Source organism: Sylvia atricapilla, chromosome 3 (genome assembly GCF_009819655.1).
Source record: "Sylvia atricapilla isolate bSylAtr1 chromosome 3, bSylAtr1.pri, whole genome shotgun sequence".
NCBI lineage: Eukaryota > Metazoa > Chordata > Aves > Passeriformes > Sylviidae > Sylvia > Sylvia atricapilla.
The window spans coordinates 61477779-61496625 of record NC_089142.1 but is presented as its reverse complement, the minus strand read 5'-3'; the positions used below and the strand labels follow the sequence as shown (position 1 = coordinate 61496625).

Below are 18847 nucleotides of genomic sequence, written 5' to 3'. Positions count from 1 at the left end.
CCCCTCAGTAAATATGTATAATGTTTATAATGATTAATAGAAGGTAGATAAGTTCTCTGGGGTGAAAAACACACTGCTTTATTCTTAAGTAATGTGCATCTGAAGCATCAGTTTCTTGTGGAGTGTTTCAAACAAAAGGAGTAATAACTTTTATAAAGATCTTTCCATAAATGCTCTTAAATGTCATTTTTTCCTAAATAGTTTATAAATTGATAAAATGTGCTAGCTATTGAATAAATGTGTACACACATAATATGTTGTATGTCTCTGGGGAATGATTTTCCCCAGGACCCCTGAAGCCTGTAACCATGTAGTTTTACCCTTCCTTCCTTTCTTGACCCAATTGGCTGAGGTTCAGCCATCCCCCCTGGGCAGAAGCCTTGAAAAGAGCCTGTTCTCTCTTTTTCTTCCTCTTGCCCTCTGGCCCTCCAAGGCTCCAGCTCTCTTTCCCTCCTTCTGGACCTCCCTTGCCCTCTGGGCCTCCTGCCCTCGTTTCCCCTCCTGGAATAAACATCTTGGATCAACCCTGGGGGTAAGAGCCTCTTTTGGATCTTTTGCCCTATCTCTTAAATATTCCCCCGAAGCCTCTCAAGAAACTGAGCTAGCCCCGGAGGGCTGTGGGGGATTCGTTTCAATAATATACGTGTTTTTGAATAGAAATAAGTTCTTTTTTTCTAGATATATTACTTTATCTTAGATTATTTCTAAAGCTAGTTTGTGATATCTGGCTATGCTTATTCCTTCTTTCCAAATACGTATTTCAAATGAGGGGATTGGTACAAGGTCCATAGATTAGTAAATTCCCAATTTTGAACACTTGTTGAATTCACTAGATAAATCATCTCCTTACCTTCTGTTGTAAGAAGGAAAGGGAATTAACGTTGACATCTGTTTTTAAAAGTTTCTGTCTTCTGGAGTAGAATTATTTGCCATGAATTTAATGTATTTGCTCAGTTTGAAGCAGACAGATTTCTGTAGCTAGGAGGAATATCATTATTTTGGAGTTACCAGTTTTCAGCAAAGGGCAGAACAGGGACTGATGCAAGTTTGTATTTCTCTGTGGTGAGCTATTGGAGCCCTAATCCTCCTCCATTTCTGCTGGTAGGCACAGGGTGAAAAAAATCTAGATGAGGTTTTTGTGGAAGTGATCTCCAGCAATAGGATGTACTCAGGAGAATTTGAAAGCATCAACATTCTAGTGCTCATAAGACCATGCTGTCTATCACCAGGATGCAGGCTCTTCACACCAGTAGCCCAGCCTTTCTGAGCCACTGGAGAGAAGAGTGTAGTTTTTGTCCTGCTGCCTCAAGGGTGGGCAGCATCTCACTCCACTGAGCTGGTATCTCACTGTTTCTGCCATTGAGATAATGCCTGGCTCCTATCCCAGGACACAACTCCACAGCCAACAGATCATGGTCACTTTTCTTCATGACTTCACTTCTGAGTATTTGGATTTACAGAGAAACCGTGTGTTTCTTTATCCCTTAGCACCAGGGGAATCTTGACTGGCAGGGACTCAGAAGGTTACCTGGAGCAGGACTGTTCCTGACAGTAGGTGAGGTCAGCCCCAGAAGGAGCTTTGGAGGTTTGTCTGGCTAAGCCTTCAGATCCTCCCAGGACCTGTTCCAGCACTGCATTACCCAGCTCATGGTGATGTTTTCCTTACCTCTTACCTGGCTTTTCCTGGCTGCAAACTGTGGCCCTCATCCCTTCTTATGTTAGCTGGAATTGCAAAGATAAATTTTGCTCTTGTCTTTGTACACACACTCCAAACAGCTGTAATTCTCCCTTAGATCCACGACTTCCAGCACAGGCTTCTGTATTCCACAGAGGTCTGCACTCCATAGGCAATGCCTGTAAGCCTGGACAAAAGTGCAATCCATAATTTCAGTCAAGGCACCCCTTCAGGGTTCCTTGTGCTGCCCTACCTCTTTTGGCAGAGCTGCTCACTGCCTTTGGTGATTTCCACATCCCCCACCTCTCACCTGGCTTCAGAGTGTGTTGGGGGATAGCTGCTTCATTGTAAGGCAGTCTCATTTTAAATCTCTCTAGGCTTCACCTTGTTCTCCAGGGCACACAGGTGAGGAAGCTGATCACTTGTTTTAACTTCATAGACTTCAGTGAAGCTATACAATGAATTTTTCTTCCCAGTACTTTATTTCAAAACATTGGAAATAAAGTTTCTTGGACTCTGTTTGCATTACATCAGCTTTCTTACAGAAAAGATTTTTTTTTTTTTTTAGCATCCTGGATCAATCTAAAGCCTAGGACAAATATAGGAGTCATTAAACATCGTTTGTCTGAGAAACAGAATAATAAAATTGCACCATGATGTTATATAGCTGAATATGTATCTTTTTAGCAGCTAGGACACAGGACCAGGATTCAGGAAACTATTTGGCAAACATAAAATTAAGCCCTTAAGAATTCTGTTCTTTATATTTTCCATCTGTAAAATGGGGACATTGATATTTCTTTCTTTGAATAGCATTTCTGATTTAATGATCTATGATTATCATTACTACTGTTCATAGTGGCATCAGCTCTGTTCCGAATTGGTTATAATTAGAATGTTTAGATGAATGAAAGCAATTACTGTGTCTATATGCCACAAACAGTTAAGCCCGTGATTAATTTTGTGTCTCTAAGTAATGGCAGTTACTTCATTGCTCACTGGAGTAAAATCCAGCACACTGGAAGTGTTTGCAGGACAACAAATGAAACTTTCATTCTTAAATAGAAATAAATAGTAGTAGATTTCTCAGGGTAGTTTATTTTAACTGTATGCTACAGCATGTTGTGGGATGAGTCTTAATTCAATTCACAAAACTCAAAGTGTGGCCATTGATGCTAAGTATTGGCTTTTGTATCATTCAATATGTTTTTGCAGTAAAGAAATCCTTTAAGTTTTGGCTCCAGTTCAAAAGCTTATTGTTAAATATGTTTTGTTAATAAGAAGCCTGACTCATGGCAGGCTGTGCTGGGAGGGACTGATTACCGGGGATATCAAACAGACCTGTTCCCATTCCACTGCCAGAACAGTTATCTTCAGAGTTTGTTTAAGAAAGGATTCATTTTACCCAAAAGAAAGAGTTTACATTTTCACATTGCAAGGGTTTTGTTTTCTATGTGATGATAGCTAGTTATTCAACTTTACCATGGATTGGGAAAAAGTCACCCAAACATGTGTTGAAAGAAATTCTCCTCTAGTGATAGAAAACCAAAAGCCTGTGCAAGTAAGCCAGATAAGCATCACAAGAAGTGTTCTGGACAGCGGCAGTTGAGGTGCTGAGAAGCAGTGAAGCCCAGGGCTGCCTTCTGGAACAGGAAAAATCCATGTTGATGCACACACACCCTGTTGCAATCTGGTAGTGGAGGAGTTTAGCTGTTAGGCGCTATTTTGTGTAACATCTTTCAGTTATTTTTATTTCTTTTCTTTATACAGTTGATGGTTTGGACAAGGCTTCAATTGCTAACTCAGATGGACCAGCCCCAGGATCCCAAACTCCCCCCTTCAAGAGGAAGGGCAAACTCTCCAACATTGGCAAAATCTTTAAACCTTGGAAATGGCGGAAGAAGAAGACCAGTGAAAAATTCAGAGAAACATCAGCAGGTATGTCTGTGGCCCTTTGGTGGCACATAGTAGAAAACACTGTGATGGTTTTGCAGGGTAACATTTGGAAAGCCCTTTGAACTTGTTAGATGGCAGGGATTATTTAGGCATGGTTGACATACAGAAAAACAGTTTGATCCTTGGCAAGGAAAAAACAAACCTTGTTCAGCTTCTGTCTTGAACCTAAAATACACAAGTGATTTATTTACTATACATATCCTCAAATATATTGGAAAATCTCCCTGTCCTCCTGGTAGTCAGTGACTTGAATTATGAAACAAACCTTGCCTTCATGGGGACAGAAGTCTGGGGGAGAAGCAGCTGCGGCCATGCCCAGCAGAAGAGCAAGGATCAGCTCTGCAGCCCCTGCCTTCAGAGATGCTGCTCTGCCCCTTCACTTCCCCACTGACAAGGCTGGAAGATGGTCTGAAATCAAATGCTATGATTGAATTATATTCTGTCTGAAAAAGAGGGATATTGAAGGCTGGGATTTAGTTAGCCAAACGTAATTGTTTGGGGCCACCTGAGATGCTCTGGGGTGTCCTGGCTGCTCTCCCAGAAGGTTTGATATCATATTTGTCATCCCTGTGCAGACAGCTCCAAAACCCTGGGACATCTGAAATGGCTGTAGATGTCCCTGTTTAGAAAACTGAATGCCACCCTCCATATATGTGTGTATGTCTTTGTGTCACTGCTCTAGCCAAACTTTCTCTACAAAAATCCCAAACGTCTGGTTTGGGATTCAAACATTTGATGCTGTGGGTTCCTAAACTTGAGTCTAATTAGAGTCCAGTGAGCTTCTGTGAGCGCTTTAGATTCATTGCCACAGTGCAAGCTCTCTGTCTACTGTCTTCCAAGGCTGTAGGCAATAAAATTGACTCTAGTCTCCTGAAGTGCTTTCCATAGGCTCTCCTGAACTCTTAGAAGTACACTACTTGACGTTTTAAACCCATACCAACCTCTGACAGGTAGAGCAAGGAGCTCCACAGCATGACAGTGAAACTTCTAAAATAAACTTTTTTTACACAAATAGGAAAAAGAAGCCATTTAGCCATTTTATCTGGTGTCTTCATCACTCCAAATGCCAGCTGAAGTTTTGAACAGATTTCTGAGATCTTCAATCCTTCTTTCTCTCCTTTTTCCTTTTTTTTTTATTTTCCCACATACCCCGCAACAACCCCCTACAATTTCTTCTACTACTGCAATCAAAAAAAAAAAAAAATCCCCTTAGTCTGAAATCTCTGTTATTGCTTCCTATTTTCTTCAACTTTCCCAGTACTTTTATCATATTGTTAAAGCAAAGTTATTTTTAGTTAATGACTCCTGAATGTTCTGCAGCTTCTTCTGGACAGGTATGTGATTTTATATGCAACGAGTTCTTCAGAGGAATGACCATTCATAAGCTGTGTATACAGAAATTCCCTAAACTTTCACAATCTATTAGCATGTGTTAAATTGTTATGCCATTAAATAATCATGCATGTATCATTTTCCAAATATTTTTTAAAAATGAATATCTGGTAAGTGTGTGTTAAAGATAGTATTTCTTATGTTGTACTGCCTTTCTTTCAAGGGCATGAATTGAGTCTTGCCAGCATGACACATCAATTCTTACAATACCAAGGCAAAGCATGTGCTCATATTTTTTACAAAAGCAGGAAATGAAGCACAAAGAAACTAAGGTCAACATTTTCAAAAATGCCTCCTTAGATACTCAGTCCTACTTAATTTACTGGTCTTGTTCATGATGTTGTGGTCCCTCAAGACACTAATTTGCTTTTAAACTGTGCATGGGATCACGTATGTTTGTGTATGGGCTTCATGTGAGGCTGGAACTTGAACTGAGAAGTAGTTGGAACTGCATTCATCCTGCCTTAGATGGTAATTTCAGGGATGAATAAAAATAGTATTCCCTGTATTTCTTGAGGAAATAGACCCAGGACCAGTGGAGACTGAGAAGATGCATTTACATGGCAAGTTGTCCTTTGTTGTTTGCTTAGTGACACGGCAGAAGAAACTTGCTTATCTAACTTGTGAAGGAAGTTGGAAGACATCCATTCAAAATAAAAATCCTACAGGATATCCTCTTCCTCACACTACGCAATCAGAGGTGTATTTACATTACCAAGTGGGAGCTGTGTGTGTGCCTGCCTCTTACATGCAGGAAGCCCATTTCCTGGCCTGGGACCATGGGAGAGAGCACGATGACCCTCATTTGTTGACAGCTCTCTTAACAGGGCTTCAGTGTGGTAAATCCACATGCAGATGAATAAAGGGTTTCTTCTAAGATAGAATGTGGGCTACTCTCACTACTTTCTCAGGGTTTTCAATAGGCTTTTTGAAAAAGGTTCTTGCTATGGCCTTGCCAAGACATGTACCATGGAGCGCTTTTTGTCTTAGGAGCAACTGGAAGATGTTTATAAGCAGCAAATACCACAAATATCAAAAAAGGAGGGATGTTTAGATGTTAGTATCTGTGCCAATGTGGGAATGATGGTCAGAATTTTTCCCTTTAGCAACGTATTTTCCACACTCTATCTCAGAAAGTCTGTTCTTTGGGCACTGGCTGTATGCTTTTTGCCTAGAGGGCTTTCAAAATCAAGGAAAAATAAACATAAAAAGTCATCATCTCAAGGGTTTCTCTCCTCTGCAATGTTTTGCTGCAAAGGAAAAGGCAGCAGTTTGTGTCTTGGCACAAAGTAGATGCCACTTCAAAGCTTCGCTGCAAAAGTATATACAGAGAAGGATCAGAAGGCAATTTTAGCTCTTACTAGGTCAGAGAAAAATTAATAATCTGAATTCTCTCAAGCTTCTCTTGGAAGAACAAAACTAAATACTGGAGAATATCCAGAATCTCACAGCACTCTTGGAGTCACAGAATGGGTTGTAAGACTGCCTGAGATTTGCAGCTGCTGACCATCACTAAGCAGTATTTTCTGAGAGGATGAGAAAAGGGAGAGAGAGAGAGAAGCTGCTTTTTGAGGTAAACTCTTCCCATTAGTGGTGTTATGTTATTTGCATTGGGCAAAAAACCCAAATATTTGTCAAGAGGAGTAAGATGTACTGGAGTAAATGAGGGCTGCATACAATACAATAAAATGATATCTTGATGGTTACACCTGAAGTCAGTGCTTCTGACTGCAACAGGGGAAGGATTTTTGACCTGGGGTTTTCTGATTCTTCTGAAGCACGAGACTGGAGACTGCCTGCCTGCCTCACCTATGCCTTCTTCAATAGGCAAGGACTCATAACCAGTTGACCTCACAGTAAGGACTGGTCTCTTTGTAATCAATCTCAATACATACATATACACAGATGGAGAAATTGTTCTTTCCATTTTATTATTGCTTAAAGTTACAAACAGTATGTTGATGTTCATGTTGAAATTATATATATATATACACACCTTTATATATATACACATATATCTACATATCATATATGTGACAGAAATGTTGAGATATATATATATATATACTCATGTAGATGTATATACATTCTTATATACACATATTACAAAAAAGATTTGTACTGATAGTGTCAGCTGGTCACTCAGCCTAATTGCACAGTTTTAAGAGTCTCAAATCAGTCTGCTGAGCTAATTACTTTTGACTACTGCTAACTCTGTCCTAAAATGATAGAGTTACAAAGTCAAGCATTTAGGAGTCAGGAAATGTTTGAATGATGGTCCTGGGTGACAGGATGGTACAAAATACTTGACTGTGTAAATGTGACATATATTGCATAATCTAAAGTCTGCAAAAAACCATAAATTATGATGAGTCCACACTGACTAAACAGCATCCAGTATAAGTTCCTAAGTTGACAGGCAACTCATTCCTCTTTTACAAGGGGACATATTTTTGCCACTTTGATTCAAATTAAGATTCTACCTTTTTCTTTGTAGGAATTAAACTTATGATACTAGCTTGATTTTTTATGTTCTTTCCATGAGCCAAATAATGTTTAAAATAAATTATCTTTTCAAGCTGAATTAATTGAGCTTAATCAGTTTAAATAAAAGCAGCAATCATTTTAGAAGATGGAGGACTGGGACTTAAGCTTCTTATCTGTTCACAAATTTTCTAATATGTGAAATGGAGATAGTTATGTCTCAGGGTTGTTATGAAACCTGTGTAATTTATGAAATGCTTTGAGGTTTTTTCATTGAAGTGTAAGGGGTTCATGCCTTTTAATGAAAATTGGCATTTCCCATAATAATTCAATGCAATTGTTAATTCAGTGTTGTAGAACTGGAAAAAATACATCATCTTGAAAACTAGAGAGAGGCATTGATGGAGGAAGGTCTGATGCAATGTTCTTAAGCTTTATGGAAAAAGCATTAATGTTTTCAAGTGGCATTGAATTGTCCCACAGATAAGCAAGAGATCATCTCATTTCACTGTCCCCAAGAAAACAAGATGTAAAAAGGAAGCAGAGAGAAAAAAAAAAAAAAAAAAAAAAAAAGAGTGGGAAATAATTAATATTTGTAATACTGAAATAATAATTAAACAGTATGTATAGTGCCAGCAACAAACCAAGTATAAAGTGTGTGTGTAAGGTGTTCATCCTTCAGGGCTATGTCAAAGGAGATTTCACCCTGCTTGTGAATGTGTCTGCACTCTAGAAAGACCAAGACACTCCATCCATGCCTGCCCATGTAGTCCTCTGTCTTCATGACCCCCTATCACTTTTAAAAAAGTCTTTGTGGGACTGCTTCCCTACATGAAAAACTCTTTGCAAGCCTAGGGTGCGCTCCTGTGTTAGTGTGTGACACACAGTTGCAAGGCACAAAGGTTGCAAGGCACAAAAATATGGGGAGAATCTGGAAGAGCTTGTGAGTAATTTAGGTTTGGGATCCAAGGCAGCCTAACTTAACCAGAGTTTAGGCTACCACACTCTCCCCAAGAAGGCTGGCTGGTATTGAGTCTGCAGCCACACTCATGGACTCCTTTATGCTGTCAGATGTGATTTGAATGCTGCGGAGGTTTACCTTTAATGGACAGATCCCTCAAAGTACCTGAGTATATAGACACAGACTTAATGCCAGCTTACATGTTCTTGAGCCAGTAATGCTTGATTTGTGAGCTCTTGATCTCACAGGCATGAGTAGCTGGAACTGGACTGGTCAAAATATTTATTCCCTCCAGCTCTTCTGCCAGGAGCTGGTGCTATTTTGATGGGGAAACACGTGCTATGATGAGGAGTCGCTGAATCCCTGCACTTCACACTGTGAGAAATAAGCCTGTACTGTAAATTTGGGAAGCACAGTATCTGAGGGACTTTTTACAAGAGCATGTAACAATAGAACAAGGGGGAATGGCTTTAAGATGAAAGAGGGCTGGTTTAGATAAGATGTTAGGAAGAAATTCTTTACTTTAGGGGGGATAAGGCACTGAACAGGTGGCCCAGAGTTGTTGTGGATACCCCATTGCTGTAGGCATTCAAGGACAGGTTGGATGGGAGTTTGAGCAACCTGGATTAATGGAAGGTGTCCCTGCCTGTGGCAGAGGGGTTGGAATGAGATGGTTTGAGGTGCCTTCCAGCTGAAACCCAAATTCTGTCATTCTGTTCAACCATCCCCTTCCCTGATGGAGAAGGGGAGTGGGAAGCTGTAAGCAGTGATGCCTTCAGGCACCTGAGATCAGCCAGTCTGGTTGTGTCAGCAGCTGGGTACCTGCTGCTGGGAAAGGTGCCTTGCTCTGCATGAAGGGCAGCTTTCTCAGAAAAGTCAAACTGCCTCTCTCCATGCCTTCACAGGACCCTGTCACTTTACTGTATGGCTGAGTCACTCCACCTGGGCTGGCACAAGTGAGAATAAACACTGCAAGAGGTATAATCACTCTGCATACAGCAATTAGACTGACCCTAGAGAGTGTTTGAATTAGTTGATGAGACAAATAGTCCTATCCCATAGCATTAATAGGATGAAGTCCAGCACAGCAGAAGCTTCACCGCATGCCCTCATCTTGAGGTCCAGACATCACATGGATTTTGGTGTCTGTATGTAAACAGAATCAGGATGGGTGACTACCTTTTCCTAACAGGGGAGACAGGATTTTACAAGTGATGCTCACATTTTGTGAACATTATGCACCGTAGTCCCATGGATCATTACAGTAATCTCCCAGATCACTGCATTGCTTTGGGGATGGGATGCAATGTGGAGCTATTCTGACATCTGTAAATGCTTTTCCCTATAAAATTATTCCCATTTTCCCCATGGGAAATAAACATAATAATTAGAATCCTTCATGCCACAGTCTTGGTGTTTTTGTATGCTGCTCTTTTTTTTAACCTAAAACCAAGATGCTGCATTTTTTTTCCGCGAAAGCCAACCAGCATTGATTGATGAGAATGATGTATCCTTTTAGAACACAACTTTCTGGCTTCTCTTAAAGATTGTTGTTATTGTGTTTTGGTTTTTTGGGGTTTTTTTTTTCTTCTTCCTTTAAACAGCTTGCATGTCATAAGGGCTACTCTGTGAGTTGCTTGCTCTGAGCAGGATTTGTGTCTCACTACTCGAAACCTGTACAAAGCAGATGAAGGTATCTCCAGCTGAGCTACTCAATCTACTCAGTGGGAAAAAGGTATTTTTACATGCCTATGCTAGGATGAGTTCAATTTCACCCTGAAAGTACCTTTTTCCACTGATCATAAAAGAAGCTTCAAGGAGACCTGCTGAGCTGAAGATACTGGATCATACAAATCCTCACTTTCTATGCCTGAAATTGCAGGGCAATATTTTCAGAGACTGTCCATGAAAACGCAGACCACTTCTCCTGTAGAATCAGAGGAAACAAGAGTTCTCTTTCTATAAAATCAAAATAGTTCTCTACATTTTTTTCACAAGCGTCAGCAGTATGAGAATAAATCTATTCTTAACTGTGCTTTTTCTTTAGTGTTGGAAAGGAAGATTTCGACAAGACAAAGCAGAGAGGAGCTGATAAGAAGGGGAGTGCTGAAGGAAATGCCTGAGCAAGGTGATAACGCATTAACCAGAATTTAGCTACTAAGCACTAAACATGTATGATAAAGCCACTGATGCATTGTTTCCATGTAGTATAAATAGGTGTGAGGAGACAAACTGAGAAGTGTGAGAGGTAATTTGGGCCAGCTGACAACTGAAGTTAAGTCAAGGGATTTGTGCTCTGAAACTGCTTCTGCCATAGGTGCCCCAGCTGACTTCTGGTCATATCCTGAAGTATTTTAATGCTCCCTGTAAATAAAGTGACTTCTGTGGCTCCTGCTTATTGTTTGCCAGAATTTTTTCTAATTAGTGATAAACCTATTTTTGAGTCATGATCTGCTGTCTAAAGCCACTAGAGTATAAAATGAGAAATTTTGGCTGAAAAATTAGGGGCTTTAGAACTCAGAAAAATAAATATAATGAATTTCAAGTATCAAAAACTACCAGTGCTGGGATCATATGGATCCCACCACTATAACACAGGCCACAATCTCAAATAGTACCAGCATAAAACTGGGGAAGAAATCACTTGTTTCAAAATGCTCTAAGGTTTAGTAAATGGCATTAGCCAGAATTTGCATTTTGAAGAGCATGAGTAAGCTAAGGTAGATACCTCTATGCTACATCCAGTTATGTTTCTAGTGGTATTCTCTCTAATATTCTTCATCTTTTATAAATCTAGATCAAATAAAAATCAAGTGAGTAAAATAATTTTCTGTAGGTTAAAAGTAAACTGTTCGTCATTTTATCAAGGAGTCTTAGAACTCCACATTTTCCAAAAATTATTTTCCCCTAAAAATTGTATATTTCTGTGTAATCTGAAGAATCACTAAAGTATCAGTGTGTATGGATTGTATCATACACATAGATATTTAGAAGAAAAGGGCTTGTTTGTTGATGTGTGACATCACTTGTCCGTACAGAGTTTGGCTAATCATCAGACTATGACATTCAGCATAGCTGGCTTCTGCACTTGTCTCTGCCACTGTCATTGTCTTAAAACATGACTTGCAAATGCTCCATACCTCAGTTTGTCCATCTGTGAATTTGTTGTGGGTTTTGCCACATGCATTACTTGTCCTTTGAAGGTTGTAAATTGTATTTACATTTGGGACAGTTAATGAAATGTGTTAACTTCTCAAGTTGTTTACAGTCTGAACATAAATACTATAATTTGTGATAAAAGTATGAATACTTTGGTCATCAGTGTCCTTGACCCTCTCTTCCATCCTTAAAAGGGGATGGGACTTTGGATTCCTTACAGGGATTGAGCAAAGTGAGAGAAAATGATATAAATATGAATGATTTTCTTCCTCCCATACCAGTCTGGTCTGTGTTGTCTTCATCCCACTGTGCTTCATGTTTGATGAAAATTGTAATTTTTAAGGACATTTTGAAAGAATATGGGGTTGGTTTGAAGCTGCTAAAAATGGAGAGGTAGGAAAGACAGTTGAGGAGCGTGAAGGTAGTTAGAAGGAATGATTATGGGCATGAAAGCTATAGTAGGAAATTTCATGGAGACTTGAAGTGTGAGAGGTAAGAAATGAGAAGAAGTGACAGCGTTTCACATGGAGTGAAGAATGAAGTGGAAAGTGGCAAGTGCCACTTGGAGGCAGGAGGTGTTTGCAGAAGCAAGATGTGAATAAGAGGTGGCAGTGTAATATGTGGAGGTGGAGAGGAGAGAATGGATTTATGAAGCCCTGGAAGAGAGAAGCTGAAGAAACTGAATGTTGCAGTTAAGGTAAGTGCAGGTGTCAGCTGTAGGAAATTAGACAAAGTTAGGGAGGCAGAACTCATTTTTTACAAATCTAGTTGATGTTAGTGTGTGGAAGATAATGAAACAATCACCTCAGTGGGAGTGGCCAAGGTGATAGGACAGAGGCTGCATGATTGTGTTGAAACCAGGGAAGTGCCAAACATCCGGGTCTGATAACACACATCAAGGAAGAGAAGTGAAATTGCCACAGTTAATGAAGAAACAGTGGGAGAAATCAGAAGAGATGCCACGTAGATATGCTTATTTTTTTGGATTGACAGCAAGAGAATCCTGCAGAAAGAAATTACCGGAGAAGAAAATCAGCAACAACTTTGAAGTGCATGGAACAGAGAAAGCTGTATGCCAACAAGAGTAGCACTTCTCAGCACTTTTCAATATAGAGACAAATAGGGAAAGAAAGAAGGTTTTTTCAGGATCAAAAAGACTCTCAAGGTGAGCTGGTCTGGGTGAGTAAAGTATCATCAGAGCTGAGGAAGAATTTGACTTGCAGAATTTAATTATGGTATGATATGTTATACCGGAAGACTTCACCTTGGTTATTAAGATTGGATGATGTCTTTGTGACGTATTTTTGTTAAGTAAATGGGCACATACATTCTGAGAACTTCTGTCAGAATTCCTGGCTCATTTATGTGCTGGGAGTGCACTACAGTAGTTGTCCATTTTTAGAGCATGCTGGAACATGTTACAGCTTTGCTGTGGTCAAGGCACACATTTCTTTGCTGTGTAGACCAGGATGCAGGGATAAGAGGACAATGAACAGACATGAAGAAGAAAACCAGCATGGACTTCCAAGCCTACTGCTGCAGAGGTGTCCACCCAAAGGACATGAAAGCCTATAGAGTTTCTTTCCAGAGTTACTTTCCAGAGCAGATCTACAGCCTGATGTTTCACATTTCAGTAAGTCTTTCTGCTTTCTTCCACAGAAGCTTGAAAACAAGGGGATGCCGTGTGTTGTAAGTAGGTGCTAAGTAAGTAGTTAAACTAGACAATAACTTTTTAATTTTAATTTCAGATGGTGATGTAACAGTAAATTTTGAAGCTTCAAATGGACACACCGTAGCCATTGGTGAAGAAACCATACAGGAAGAAAATGTGGTAAAAGCCAGTGGAAATAATGGCACTTTATCAGAGAAAGCATCAGAATCAGAAGGAAAAAAAGAAGATCAGAAAGGTACATTAACATATTCTTTACAGATTGTTTTCTGCCTACTTTAAATATTAACGTGTTCTTCCACTAGCACCTATACATGCTGTGAGTTCTGTTCTGCCACAAGGATGCCAGCAGAACCTGCTGAGAAGACAAGACTTGTGAAACACCAGTATTCCACTGCTGGTAGGCATGCCTATTCCTGTGCATATGGTAAGGTCATAAAGAGAAGCATGATCTGAACATCACAACGTAGCAGTGAGGAACAAAGCAACGCGGATCCCCTTACGCATCCAAAGGAGCTCCCTTTACTGTAGAAACCTCACCCTTTAGTGTAGAAACCTCACCCTTCTCTACCTGACATAACTGAAACCAAACCGAGACCTAACAGAACTCAACAGAAGGAAGGCACCTATTGGCTGGCCCAGCTGCAGTGCTGCTGTCCACATGATCCAATCACCTTTCTGCTTATATGCTGTCCATGCGTCCCTCCAGCCAATCACTTTTCTGCTCATACACCGTTCACGCATTCTACCATCCAATCACCTTTCTGCTCATATGCTGTCCACGCGTCCCTTCACCCAATCACCTTTCTCCTCATAAGGTGTCCACAGGTTCGTCCACTCCCAGCTGACTCTCACCTCTCAACCAACTTCCAACCCTCCGGCCTGCAGCTGTGCCTTTCCATAGGGCCTTCTGGTGAGAGCAAACCTTAAACACTTCTACGATTACAAACCAAACCCTACGTCACAATGTGTGCAGGGAGGTTCAGTTTCTAAATTCACTGTGAGCCTTTCCTTGTAGCTATGGCCAAGCTTTGGTGTGAGGCTTTCCTCTCATGAAAGAACACACTGAGTACATACGTATCGTCTTGCAGTATCATTGTAGAAGTGGCTCATGGGTTGAATGTTCAAAAGTGTTTAAGTTGCTTAAAAACCATGTATCATTTTGCAAGCAACTTCAGCAACTCATTCCAGTTGGTTTTCATGGAATCTTAAACACTTGCAGTCCAGCTCTTCACAAACATTCAGGGGGCTGTATCACTACTGCAAACAGAAACTAGGGCATTTATGGAAAATGTACTCTATGACTATAGGGTTTTCTGTAGATTAATTGTAGTAAATACTGGTAAGTATTTAGCAGTCCCAGGATCCATCTTAATTTTGCTACCTTTACTCAGATCTACTGGTGTTTGATTCGTAAAGGAAATGTAAAGATTAATGTGGAATCACAGGATTTTAACCAATTTTATTTTCTTTCCATCTTGAATAATGCACCACTTTTTTCCCCTGTCTAAAAGTGCTCTTAAATACTATTTCATGTATTGGATTTTCCTAGAAGAAAGAGCAAAGATACAAAAGATACAAAAGGACCTTCATGGCTGGCTGAAGCCATGGAGGCAGGACTGAACAGCCTTTCCAATGTCTCCTATTAAACTCTACCTGGTGATGAATGAGCCTCTGGAGGTTGAGCGGGTCAGTTCAGCTAACACAAAAATTTGAATTCTTCTCAGAGCTATGTAAACCACTTGACTATGTAAAAAGTGGACAGATGTCCAAGGAGAATCTTATGAGATTTCTAGTACTTCCTGTCTCCCAACAAGGCAGAAATAAAAGATTAGCCTCTGTCATGACATTTAAGTATGTCTATCTTTTGGTGCCAACTAGAACCAGATGTGTATTGGGTCAGGGGAAAAGAGTTATAAAAGCCATGGAAAACTCCTTTTTAAACGGTTCAGTTTAACTTTGGGGTTAGATCAGACCACTTCTTATTTTGTGCATCACTAAATACACCATTTTGGAAGTGTCAGGACTTGGAAGTTTTCCTAAGGTGAAGTTTATTATTTTAGAAATACACATTTCTAACCATGTTGAAATCCCCTCTAGCTGACTTTGCAGAATATAGAATTCCAGGGAAGCAGGAGACATTCAATATCTATTTCAGATATCTTACTAGACTCTGCACTCCCTGTATATTGCTTTGACCTTGTAGGGAGAAATTAAAAATGATTGCTGTACAGGAGTAGACTCAGTACAGAAGAAAGTATAGCTATCACTCCAGTCCCTCTCAGAAAATTAAGAATTTATGGAGGAAGGAGAAGGAAAACAAAAAATGAGCAAAACTGGTGTTCTAGGTTGGAGGCACAAATGAGGTTCATACTGAATCTCAGTATGAGCATCCAGAAGATGCAAACCCCTTAAAGTATACTTCCCTCTTGTACCTAAACATGAAGTTCTCCTATGAGTTAACATCTTAAGTCCTCTGAAACAAAAGGATATAGATTTATTGCAGAGAATATTCTCCGCACAAAAAGTGTTGAGGATTGATTGCACACATCAGAAACAGTGTTATACTCTGTAAACCCAGTACAAGCAACCCCACTGTCATTGTGAATACACTTCAGTTATTCTTTATTTATAGCACACTATGCAAGAAGGTGAGCCAGCCTGCTGAACTCAGTGGAAGAGTAAGACCCACAGCATCTCACCTGACAGATTAATCCTGGGTGATTTTTTTTTTTGGCAGATACAGCAGGTTTGCATTACACTCACACCCACTGGCAGAGTGAGGAATCAACAGCAATCATCAAATTCAGAGCTGAAGCAAAGAATACTTAGCTCACTGTCTTCTGCTAACACCATAAAATGTGCTGGCACTTCAGATCACACCCCTCCATCACGAGAACTGAGACAGGTGGATTGAATACTAGCTGAAAGTCAGGAGTAATGCCTGCAAGAAGTTCATCTTCAGTGAAGCTAATGTGAGGCTTCTAAAGTCGTGAACTCTTAGTGTAAATCTTGAAGGAAGATGTGTACACCTTCCATGTTTGTAAGACCCAAAGACAGCATTAATTCCTGCTGCTTAGTAGCACAGTGTGCTGCATTTCCAATTCCCACTGAATCAAAATTTGCCAAAAAATGCACCTCAGCCCTGTGAAGTTACAAGGTTATTTTCAAATGCTCTTTTGAAATGATGGTGGTCTTTATTTGCCCTCTTGTTCAACTAGGTCTTGAAAATGGCCTTCTCATATAAATGCGATGACTGCAGGAGCCAGAAGCCTAAAAAGAGCCCATGATATAGGCACATTGTGATAGAATGGTGAGAGCCACCAGCAATTGTAGAATGTGTAGAATGTGGAATATATTAGGTTGTAGAATGTGGAATATATTAGGAGTTAAAACAAGTTAAAGAAAAAAGTTTTTTTTCAGCATTGAATAGTTATGGAAATACAGTATCTGCAGGGCAAACAAGAGGCTCAGCTATATGTATAAAAATGAGTAAAGCAGAAGCAAGTGGAGAAGACAACCCCTGAAAGCTGTTTCCCTTGCTGCCAGGCAGTTCCATAAGCTGTGTACCCATCTGCTGCCTATCAGCTCACAGGTGCCTTTTATATGTGGTGGAAAATTCTCTTGGGCAGTTTAATAGTATAACTGTTAGTATTTGTAGTAATGACGACAGTCGTACAAGCAGGGTGTTTAAAAAAAATTCTTATTTATGGCAAGATCATAAGAAATGAGTGACAGTTTAACATAAAGCAAGTCATTGATGGATAAAACATTACTGTTGAAAAATCAGATAAATCTTTTTCTGAGATCATTTATTCATGATGTGTTTGTGCTGGGTTGACTTCTGAATTCTTTTGTTTTGACTAAGGAAAGTCACTAGCATTTTTTGCAAAAAATAAAGAGCTAAACTATAGCTATTTTATCAGTGAGCCTTGCAAGGGATACAGAGCAGCAAGTGGACAAGCAGCAATATCAAAGAACCCCCTGGGCGTCTGGGGAGCAGACTGAAATCTCCTGCTCTGCCTGGGCTCCTGAGCCATGGCTCTGCTCTGCAGGATCCCCAGCAGTGCCCAGAGCTCCAGGTTCCAGGTGAAGTGTGAGCATTGCAAAGGGGATCCAAGGAATCTCTTTGCCTCCTGTCCCCTGTAGCAGTGTTGGACAAGATCAAAAGCCACATCTGTAGAATAGGTGTCAGAATTGTCTCTGTTTGCCTCCCTGGATATCAGGACATAGCATGGTGATGCAGCATGCATGCTGCACATGGTAAAGCTTCCAGGTACTGTGTCAAATGCTTTTCTCCTTTCAACCTTCCCAAGATGTCCCTGGAACACAGATGCATGAGAGAACCCCTTATTTGTGTCTGAGTTCAGTTCGTAAACTTCTGTCTTACTAATTTTTGTCACAGCAATCTAAATCTTCTAGTGATTCTTGCAGATGGTTCCAGATTTCATAGTTAGCTTGGGCTTGAAGAAGTGAAAGGCTCAGTAACCATCAGCAAGATACTGCCTGGAAAAAAACAGTAAGAAGTTCTGTTTTACATACCATTAGTCAGGTGTGTTAGGTGCTGCTTTGATAAATAATTGCATTGCAGAAAGCCAGACTCTGTTAGAAGTGCTGTGAGTGATATGGGGCATAAGCTTCTGGGATGTCCCTGGGCCATTTATAGGGGATTGATCTTCTCAGGTTTCCTCATGTCTGAAGTAAGCATGAGTATAAGGAGACTGTTTTTAGTGTTGTTTCCAAATGAATTGTTGGGCTACATGTGCATATTTTTTCCCCAAGGGGCTAACTCTCATATGAGAGCTGGAAAAGGTTCCAGGCCTTAGTATGTTAGGTTTACGCGTTCTCTCTTCTATACTTTGTCTGCTCTCCTCAAATCTGCCATTAAATTTAATCTTTTCTTTTGCATATGGGTAACCAAAGAAAAGAAGGTTGGAGACACAAACGCCAGTCTTACGACCATGCATCATTGCTCTCTGATGCTTTAGTTTGTCTCCCAAGGAATGTTCTTCAAAGTCTTAATTTTCTAGGTTCCTTTTCTCAGAGATCTTTTATTTCCCCAAAGCAGAAAAGACATGTTTGAATAAAAGGTAGAAACTCTCACCTTCCAGGGTCTCAGACAAGAACCTGCTTTGTCTCAGAAGATTAAACCTGCAAACCAGTCACAGTGAGAAACCAGGCAGACATTCATCCCTCTTGTGTGCCTAGCTGGCTCCCTACACTCCTGAGCTCTGTAGATCATTGATATGAGCAGCATACATAAAAGGTTGTGGGCTTTTTTGCCTGACTCCTTAATAATCTCTCACTCCAGCTGAGTTATTTGCTGGCTAAAACCAGTTCTTCTAAGAATAGAATATCTTTGATTCATCACCTGAACTATGTAAATGAGGCTGAATCCAAGTATTCTTAAAAGGAAAGCTACTCTAGATAAAGCTGTATTTGGCCAGAGCCTGTCCACTCAGTCAGCAGGGCTGGCTCATGCTGGAAGGGTGACATGAGAGGCACAGGCTTTCACCCACAAAAACTGAGAGCCTGAAGAAAGTTCCTTGTG

At 40.2% G+C, this 18847-nt stretch overlaps 1 protein-coding gene across 4 annotated transcripts in view; it reads left to right on the top strand.

The window, feature by feature from the left end:
- Window positions 1-18847, top strand: part of PHACTR2 (phosphatase and actin regulator 2) — a 128470-nt gene that overhangs the window by 79412 nt on the left and 30211 nt on the right. For all 4 annotated transcript variants that reach the window (XM_066315559.1, XM_066315557.1, XM_066315556.1 and 1 more), the window contains exons 2-4: window positions 3446-3613; window positions 10516-10596; window positions 13376-13534. In XM_066315559.1, coding sequence (XP_066171656.1) covers window positions 3446-3613; window positions 10516-10596; window positions 13376-13534 — 408 coding nt within the window. The remainder of the gene's footprint in view (window positions 1-3445; window positions 3614-10515; window positions 10597-13375; window positions 13535-18847) is intronic.